This window comes from Candoia aspera, chromosome 4 (genome assembly GCF_035149785.1).
Source record: "Candoia aspera isolate rCanAsp1 chromosome 4, rCanAsp1.hap2, whole genome shotgun sequence".
Classification (NCBI taxonomy): Eukaryota; Metazoa; Chordata; class Lepidosauria; order Squamata; family Boidae; genus Candoia; species Candoia aspera.
In genome coordinates, this window is record NC_086156.1 from 64,490,172 (window position 1) to 64,500,105 (window position 9,934).

Here is a 9,934-nt window from a genome sequence, read left to right on the forward strand (position 1 = left end):
AAAGACTGTCTGGCCCAAAGCCAGAGATAGCTGAGAGTAGATTGGAACTTTATTCTTTCTCATATAAAAAAGTTATAAAATACAGCACTAGATAATAAAATCTTGAGACAGTAAATTATATTATACGATTGGAGCTGTTATTTTTTTAAATTATGCCAATTCATTAGTATGACCATCTAAAACCTTGAATTCTAGCTCTTTCCAGATATTAGAAAACACCTGAAGGATGGAGCAGAAGCTATCTCCTTCCTTCCAATGTGAAATATGATTATAGTGCTTTGCAGAATCAGAAACACCTAATCACGTAAAACTATATATCAGCATTATGTAGAACATAATTACTTCCCTTGCAGATTTTGCCTGTCAAGTTATAATGGCAGGAGGGACATAGATATTGAGCTTTCCTTCAGTTCCCCTCCATACTTGCAGATCCTATTACAGACACTGTTTAAATAGGTCAACTAATACATATACACATGAGAAGCCACACACACACACACAGAGAAAGGCTTATCATTTTGTTGATGTGGTTTCCCTTTTTTCCTTCTTCTTTTTCTATTTTGTTTAATTAAATCAATTTAAAAAAAAGATCTGGAAAACCACTAGATGGCAGCAAAGGTCTGGTAAGCCATATTTGTTTGTTTATATTATTTATAAATAAATAAACCCTAATTTAGAATAAAATGTTGAAATGTTTGGCTTTTTTCCCATCCAGCAAGGAAGGATAAAAGTATACATTGCTAAATTTCACTTTACCATAAACATTTGTACTGAGGTCATCAGTGAAGGCTTTTAGCAAACTTTCTGGATAGAGAGCAGCACCTGCGTGGTCAAGATAAGTAATTTCTAGAATAGAAAAGATGAAAATACATTACAGCTACCAATTATACCCTTCCATCAATTTTACATTCTAAACAATGTTTTTCCAAAGTGCTTTACAGGAAATACATTGGGTTTTTAAAATATACTTTTAGACATATTTGAATTATTCAATACAGAATAAAACAATTGCAAATATAATAAAGATAATCTAATTTTAGAATCATTGTTGTTGTTTGTTGTTTATTCGTTTAGTCGCTTCCGACTCTTCGTGACTTCATGGACCAGCCCACGCCAGAGCTTCCTGTCGGTCGTCAACACCCCCAGCTCCCCCAGGGACGAGTCCGTCACCTCTAGAGTATCATCCATCCATCTTGCCCTTGGTCGGCCCCTCTTCCTTTTGCCTTCCACTCTCCCTAGCATCAGCATCTTCTCCAGGGTGTCCTGTCTTCTCATTATGTGGCCAAAGTATTTCAGTTTTGCCTTTAATATCATTCCCTCAAGTGAGCAGTCTGGCTTTATTTCCTGGAGGATGGACTGGTTTGATCTTCTTGCAGTCCAAGGCACTCTCAGAATTTTCCTCCAACACCACAGTTCAAAAGCATCGATCTTCCTTCGCTCAGCCTTCCTTATGGTCCAGCTCTCACAGCCATATGTTACTACAGGGAACACCATTGCTTTAACTATGCGGGCCTTTGTTGTCAGTGTGATGTCTCTGCTCTTAACTATTTTATCGAGATTTGTCATTGCTCTTCTCCCAAGGATTAAGCGTCTTCTGATTTCCTGACTGCAGTCAGCATCTGCAGTAATCTTTGCACCTAGGAATACAAAGTCTTTCACTGCTTCTACATTTTCTCCCTCTATTTGCCAGTTATCAATCAAGCTGGTTGCCATAATCTTGGTTTTTTTGAGGTTTAGCTGCAAGCCAGCTTTTGCACTTTCTTCTTTCACCTTCATCATAAGGCTCCTCAGTTCCTCTTCACTTTCAGCCATCAAAGTGGTATCATCTGCATATCTGAGATTGTTAATGTTTCTTCCAGAGATTTTAACTCCAGCCTTGGATTCCTCAAGACCAGCTTGTCGCATGATGTGTTCTGCATACAAGTTGAATAGGTAGGGTGAGAGTATACAGCCCTGCCGTACTCCTTTCCCAATCTTAAACCAGTCCGTTGTTCCGTGGTCTGTTCTTACTGTTGCTACTTGGTCATTATACAGATTCTTCAGGAGGCAGACAAGATGACTTGGTATCCCCATACCGCTAAGAACTTGCCACAATTTGTTATGGTCCACACAGTCAAAGGCTTTAGAATAGTCAATAAAACAGAAATAGATGTTTTTCTGAAACTCCCTGGCTTTTTCCATTATCCAGCGGATATTGGCAATTTGGTCTCTAGTTCCTCTGCCTTTTCTAAACCCAGCTTGTCCATCTGGCAATTCTCGCTCCATGAACTGCTGAAGTCTACCTTGCAGGATCTTGAGCATTACCTTACTGGCATGTGAAATGAGTGCCACTGTTCGATAGTTTGAACATTCTTTAGTGTTTCCCTTTTTTGGTATGGGGATATAAGTTGATTTTTTCCAATCTGATGGCCATTCTTGTGTTTTCCAAATTTGCTGGCATATAGCATGCATTACCTTGACAGCATCATCTTGCAAGATTTTGAACAGTTCAGCTGGGATGCCGTCGTCTCCTGCTGCCTTGTTATTAGCAATGCTTCTTAAGGCCCACTCAACCTCACTCTTCAGGATGTCTGGCTCTAGCTCACTGACCACACCGTCAAAGCTATCTCCGATATTGTTATCCTTCCTATACAGGTCTTCTGTATATTCTTGCCACCTTTTCTTGATCTCTTCTTCTTCTGTTAGGTCCTTGCCATCTTTGTTTTTGATCATACCCATTTTGGCCTGGAATTTACCTCCAATGTTTCTAATTTTCTGGAAGAGGTCTCTTGTCCTTCCTATTATATTGTCTTCTTCCACTTCCGCGCATTGCTTGTTTAAAAATAATTCCGTATCTCTTCTGGCTAACCTCTGGAATTTTGCATTTAATTGGGCATATCTCCCCCTATCGCTGTTGCCTTTTGCTTTCCTTCTTTCTTGGGCTACTTCTAGTGTCTCAGCAGACAGCCATTTTGCCTTCTTGGTTTTCTCTTTCTTTGGGATGTATTTTGTTGCCGCCTCCTGAACAATGCTGCCAACTTCTGTCCAGAGTTCTTCCGGGACCCTATCTACTAAGTCCAGTCCCTGAAATCTATTCTTCACCTCCACTGCATATTCCTGAGGAATATTCGTGAGCTCATATCTAGCTGATCTGTGGGTCTTCCCTAATCTCTTTAGTCTGATCCTAAATTGTGCAAGAAGAAGTTCATGGTCTGAACTACAGTCAGCTCCAGGCCTAGTTTTTACCGACTGTACAGATGTCCGCCACCTTTGGCTGCAAAGGATGTAATCAATCTGATTTCGGTGTTGTCCATCTGGTGAAGTCCATGTGTAAAGCCGTCTCTTAGGTTGTTGGAAGAGAGTGTTTGTTATGCAGAGTGAATTGTCTTGGCAAAATTCTATCAGCCTATGTCCTGCTTCGTTTTGTTCTCCCAGGCCATACTTACCTGTAATTCGAGGTGTCATTTGACTGCCCACCTTAGCATTCCAGTCTCCTGTGATGAAAATAACATCTCTTTTAGGCGTGTTGTCCAGTAGGTGCTGCAGATCCTCATAGAACTGCTCTACTTCAGCTTCTTCAGCATTTGTGGTTGGGGCGTATATTTGGATCACTGTGATGTTAGATGGCTTGCCCTGAATTCGAATTGAGATCATTCTGTCGTTTTTGGGGTTGTATCCAAGCACTGCTTTAGCCACTTTACTATTAATTATGAAGGCTACTCCATTTCTTCTGTGGTCCTCTTGTCCACAGTAGTAGATCTGGTGGTCATTTGATGTGAAGTGGCCCATTCCAGTCCATTTCAGTTCACTGACGCCCAGAATGTCTATCTTTAATCTTGACATCTCACCAATAACTACATCCAATTTGCCCTGGCTCATAGATCTTACATTCCAGGTTCCAATGGTGTGTTGATCCTTAGAACATCGGATTCGCCGTTCACCACCAGCACCGTCGGCCGCTAACCGTCCTTTCGGCTTTGAGCTAGCTGCGTCATCACGTCTGGGGCTAGTTGAACTCATCCTCTGTTCCTCCCCAGTAGCATTTTGACCATCTTCCGAGCTGGGGGTCTCATCTTCCGATGGTATACCGACATATCTCTGGTTGTACTGATCCATTTAGTTTTCACGGCAAGAATACTGGGGTGGGTTGCCATTACCTTCCCCAGGGATCGCATTTAGTCTGACCTCTCTGTCATGACCTTCCCGTCTTGGGTGGCCCTTCACGGTTTAGCTCATGGCATCATTGAGGTGCTCAAGCTCCAGCACCACGACAAGGTAACAATCCTTTGCGGAGTAGAATCATTGTACCATATTGAAAATACGCAGTTTACTGTCCTTTCTAAAAATATAAAGTTTGAGGACTATCTGAAACTCTCAATTGAGTACCGTCCATAACTTGAGAGTGATACAGCAAGAGGGGCCTTTCTTGTATGTTTGATATATGAGTTTCTGCAAATAGAAGCATCTTGTAGATTTTAACATCCAGCTAAACTAAATCATTTAGACTAGCTATTGAACATATCATTAAATCATGGCCACACAGAATAAAATTGATCAGTCTTTCCATTACATAAGTAAACAAGAACATATAATTGATCCAGGATTGTACATCTGGGCTTATATTATCTTTTCACTGTTGAAGAGTAGCTTTTTTGCTGTAACCCTTGTTCAAATACAACATAATGAAGTTAACAGCAAACCATTTAAAAACAGCATTTTCCCTTCCTTCCCTCCTATACCAAAGAGTCAAAGCTGGGTCACTTTAAGTTTCTAATGACTTCTGGATACAAAAAAGAACGGAATGGGGGAAGACCTAGTTTCACAGTCATACATCTGAAAAGGATCTAGGTTTTCTAGTAGTTCCTAATCTGAACATGAGCGAGCATATGGTAGGTAAAGGTAAAGGTTTCCCTTGACATGAAGTCCAGTCATGTCCAACTCTAGGGGGCTGTGCTCATCTCCGTCTCAAACCCGAAGAGCCGGCGTTTGTCCGTAGACACTTCCATGGTCATGTGGCTGGCATGACTACACGGAACGCCGTTACCTGCCCGCTGAAGAGGTACCTATTAATCTACTCACATTTGCATGTTTTCGAACTGCTAGGTTGGCAGGAGCTGGGACTAGCAACGGGAGCTCACCCCGTCACACGGATTCGAACCGCCAACCTTCCGACTGGCAAGCTCAGCGGTTTAACCCGCAGCGCCGTGTCCCTCTGGCATATGGTACAGCTGCTAAAAAGGCAGCTGAACGCCCTAGATGAGTAAAATTTGCCAGCTGCCCATTCAGCTATAAGTTTCTAGAGAAGTAGTAGCAGCACTGCCTGTAAGAGAAGAATTCAATTTCTGCTTCATATTTCTCTACGCAGAATTTTTCTCATGGAGTAAAATGCCCTGGACATATACTCATTGAGCTGTCTATTCAGCTACCAGTCTTTATAGAGGACAGAATCGTCTGAATCTTCCTTAAACTGTGATTTCCCTGAATCAAAAATCACACTGTGATTTAACCAATACAGAATAAAATGGCAGTATTACTTCCAATGATTTAGGATCCATACTTGTAAGCACTAAGGCAATCTAAATTTGTATTTTTTTTTCAGCCACACTGCATTGCTGACTCATATTCAGTTTGCAATCTACAATCCCAAGTTTTTTGGAGGGTAGATATTATGAAAATCCAGGTATCCTTTATAACAACAAAATTCAGCAAGCATTAAACTTTATCACCAATTGCATTTTGATACTCAACAGATGTCTTCTCTTAGAGGTGTCTACTAGAATGTGTGTGAAATGGATTTTTAAAAATCAGCCTACAAAAGTAGTCAAGGTGCTTATTGATACTAACTGCTATCTACAAGAAAAATGGCTAAGAGGTTTTTTTAGAAAATGAAAAGATTTTTAAAAACCACAAAGCAAGCAAGGAAAGCAACAGTGTTTTGGGGGAGATATGCCTAACTGTTCTTGCTATATTTTTATTTATAAATTTGATTAATAAATACATATATTTATATCCTGCCTTTTCTATAGGAATTCAAGGTAGTTTCTATGGGGACCAAGCCCCCTAAAAACCTAAGAAGTAGCTTGGGTTGAAAGAGAGCAACTGTTCCAAAGACAGACAGCAGGTTTCCATGGCTGAGGATAGGCTTGAACCCTGGGTGTCTCCAGTTCTAGTCCAACACTTTCAACGTTCTATCACCCTGGCTGAGAACAGCCCAGAAAAGCACAGGACTATCCTGTGACTCCTACTGTTTTGTAGACACCTACTTTCATCTCATGATACCGAACAAAAACAAACAAAAACAGTTTAGCATAACTTTCTCAAGCAGTGAACAGAGGCAAGAATCTAACTATAAAAGAGACTAGAGCTGAATCAGGGAGCCTGATTCAAATTTTCTTCAGAAAATTTTCTGAAGAATCAAATCAGGCTCAGAACAAAATATTGTCAACATATTACTAAAGGCAGTTAAACTTCTGCCTCTAATCATTTTAATAGTTACGTTTACTCTAGCACAGAATAATTCCATTATTCATTCTGAATTAAAAAATAATACCTATAACACTGTACTCTGTTACAGCTAAGCTTCTTTCCCAGTAAAACAGACACAAAATTGGGTTGCAGATTCCACTGATTTCTCTGAGCTACAGGTCCCCAGTTTAAGGAGTTCTGCTTCTAAGTCTGTCCTTAAGTCGAATTTGTATGTAAGTCAGAACAGTTATTTAGCATCAGTTAGTCAAACATTTGTCTTAGTATACAGTATACTACCATATACTGTACCTTGTTTTATTTTATTTTCTATCCCACCTTTTTTTTATAAATAATTCAAGGCAGCGAACATACCAAATACTCCTTCCTCCTCCTATTTTCCCCACAACAACCCTGTGAGGTGAGTTGGGCTGAGAGAGACTGGCCCACCCAAGGTCACCCTTAGGCTTTCATGCCTAAGGTGGGACTAGAATTCACAGTCTCCTGGTTTCTAGCCCGTTGCCTTAACCACTAGACCAAACTGGCTCTCAATTTTATGCATATAAAACACTTAAGAAACACTTCCAAATACACTAAAGCATCTTAAGGATAATAATACACAAATTAGTATTGTGTATTTAACCCGAAACATTGTACTTAACTCAAATTTTTAATGTAGGCTTTGTGGCAGTCCACAAAGGACTCCAACTAGGAGTCATCTGTAAACCGGGACATTCTTAAACCGGGACCTGATCAGGTAGTCACGTTGTCTCCAGGTTAAGAACGCTCACTTTACACACAACCCATAGTTAAGAACGGAGCCTACTACAGCAAAATTTGAGTTAATTATACAATGATTCGAGGTAAATACACAACGGTCTGAAATAATTACACAATACTACTTATACAGTATAATACTGTTCCAGCTTACATACAAATGTACTCTAATTTTTGTAACCTACTCTTAGCAGAGAACTCAGTCCTGTCTGTTTCATAATTCTACACAGTCGGCTTCAGATACAATTCTTTAAAAAACAGCATGATTGTTGGCTCTGAAATTCATGTCTTAACAGAACCTCAGATTCCTCCCCCAGCCTCAGACCATAGAAGCGGCTCTTTCTGCTTTTTCCTCTAATACTCAAACTTAACAAACGTATAGAGGAGGAAAATAAAGAGACAAATATCATAGTATAATTCCAATTTAAGTAACTCATTGCATGTGTGGGTGATAGGATTTGCCTGTTCAGGAAACTTAAAGCTGAAGCTGGTTTAGGCAACATAATTAAGGTACAAAAACAAGCAGCAGCAAAATATATGGAAAAAGGCCAACTTCTTTAAACCACGTGTCTTGCAGAATGTAAAATGATTTGCAGCCAGAAAAGCATATACTGTAACATGATAGAAAAAGGAGGGGCATTCCCAACAAATCAAAAGGTTTCTCTAGGATAACTCCCACTGTGCTTCAATCACTTGTTTTCCTAGTCACATCTGCAAAAATGTTGTACTGATACTCCACTTTTTCCCCTCCTTAATTTATTATTCATTTATTTATTTTCTATCCCACCTTATTTTTATAAATAACTCAAGACAGGGAACATACCTAATACTCCTTCATCCTATTTTCCCCACAACCACCACCCTGTGAGGTGGGTTAGGCTGGGAGAGTGCGACTGGCCCAAGGTCACCCAGCCGGCTTTCATGCCTAAAGTGGGACTAGAACTCAGAGACTCCTGGTTTTAATAGGTTTCTTGCTATAACAAACTGATGGGAGTTAGAGTTGTTAAGCTTTTGGAAAGTTGCTACTTGGTAATGGTATCTGAATACCACATAAAATTCATTAATGAGGGACAGCATTCTTATTATGAGAGCCTAATCTGTAAACAGTAATCTCGTCTCTTTCCTCAAGTACTGTAGCACATGCTAGTACAGAGCAGGGAGGAGCTCTCCTTGCCTGAAAGAGCCTGTCACTATCCTCTCTTTTGTGACTCCAACTGAGAGGCAATAGGAAAAGGTAATGCCTTCTTCTTGCAGCCTCCACTCAATAACTTGGGTTCTCTTTTTTACCCACTTGTCCTCTCTTTCTGCAACACTCCATCTCAAGGCTGGTGCCTTCCAAACGTTTTGGGCTTCAACTCCCATTTGTTTTAGGAAATGTGTCACTCACAAAGAATTGGGGAGCTGAAATCTAAAACACTGCTTACCTCTACTCTGTTTAGGCAGCATACCTATTTAGGTCTTAGAACCTTTTTTGGGGGGGGGAATTAAACTTTTTTTTAATAGTCCTAAGGCACCATAAAAACAGGGCTGTGAGCAGCATGAGGCCCAGAGAAGGTGGGTGGCACTCCACTCCTTCAGGTGATATGACAGGAGGGTTTTCTTTTAGCGAGGCTATCCAGTATGTATCAGCAAAATGAGATCGTTCCTAACAAAAGAGAGGAAAAAGAGTATACTAACTCTTCAGTGAAGGCAACAAAACAAAAAACTTAACTACTCAATGTTCAAGGAGAAAGTGGACAGCCATATGTCAGGGATGCATCCATTTAGATTGTTGCCCTGGCAGAGGCTGGAGCCAGTGGTGTAAATGGACTCTTTCAACTCTATTCCTCTCAGCCCTACTACCCATAAAATGGAGCAAGAGGTAGGAGGCAGAATCAGCTGCTAACCTTCCTCTCCCAAAGAGTAACAGAGCTCAAAGACTGAAAAGGCTGAAAATTTTGACTGATCAGTCCCTTTCTTTTCAGACTCAAAGGGTAAGGAGGGCAGATTTTAGTTTACTGTTTGATCACCTTTTCTCACCCATTTGGTTGCTTTTCCTTTAAAATAAATGTGGAAATAAGTATCACATTTCCTTCTTCAAAAACGTATGTGGTCATATGTACTTGGTAGGGTAATTGCTCACACAAACGAACAGATAGCAGCTGCCATCTGTAACAATTCTGTAGAGGTTCTACAGCAGCAACCGCAGACAGAGTCTAGACGCTCAGTTTCCTCTCCCCTGCCCCCACTTTTTCTCCCACCAACCGGCCTGCTGCCACCTCCACCACAGGTCAGGTTACCTCCTAGCCTGGGAAACTCCTTCTGGCGCAACCCTTGCAGATCCTCTTCACCGTAGCCATAAGCAGCACCCGAGGGGAGCTTGCTCTGGAAAGACAACAGTTCTCCCCACGGCTCCTCAGCCATCGCAGTTAACCAAGCTTTCTCGAAAGAAGAGACGAGCAACAACCGAGTACGAAAGAACTCAACTCAATACTGTAAAGAGAGATCTGCTTACAGAAGAGGCCGGCGGCCCGGACTCCTCCCACTAGCTCCACCCACAGAGATAGCAACAGCTCACTCCATGCAAATCTGCCTTTTCCCTCCGGGTCAGCAAATTGGCTATCTCCTTCAGCGATCTTTACGTACAGAACAGAGAGTACCCCTGAATACGTGGAATCTGGGGAGAAGGGGAGGGGGGAAAAAACAATTCGTTTAGAAAACAGATTTGAAAAAAAGA

At 41.0% G+C, this 9,934-nt stretch overlaps 1 protein-coding gene across 5 annotated transcripts in view; it reads right to left on the minus strand.

Moving 5' to 3' along the window:
• Positions 1–9,699, minus strand: part of MOCOS (molybdenum cofactor sulfurase) — a 114,255-nt gene extending 104,556 nt beyond the window's left edge. For 4 of the 5 annotated variants that reach the window (XM_063300316.1, XM_063300314.1, XM_063300315.1 and 1 more), the window contains exons 1-2: positions 9,498–9,696; positions 757–846 (exon numbers count right to left, since the gene is read on the minus strand). In XM_063300316.1, the coding sequence (XP_063156386.1) occupies positions 757–846; positions 9,498–9,621 (214 nt within the window). In that variant the 5' untranslated portion in view covers positions 9,622–9,696. Of the gene's footprint in view, positions 1–756; positions 847–9,497 lie in introns of all 5 variants that reach the window. The other variant, XR_010067786.1, reaches the window with a different exon arrangement.
• Between the last annotated feature and the right edge of the window lie 235 nt (positions 9,700–9,934).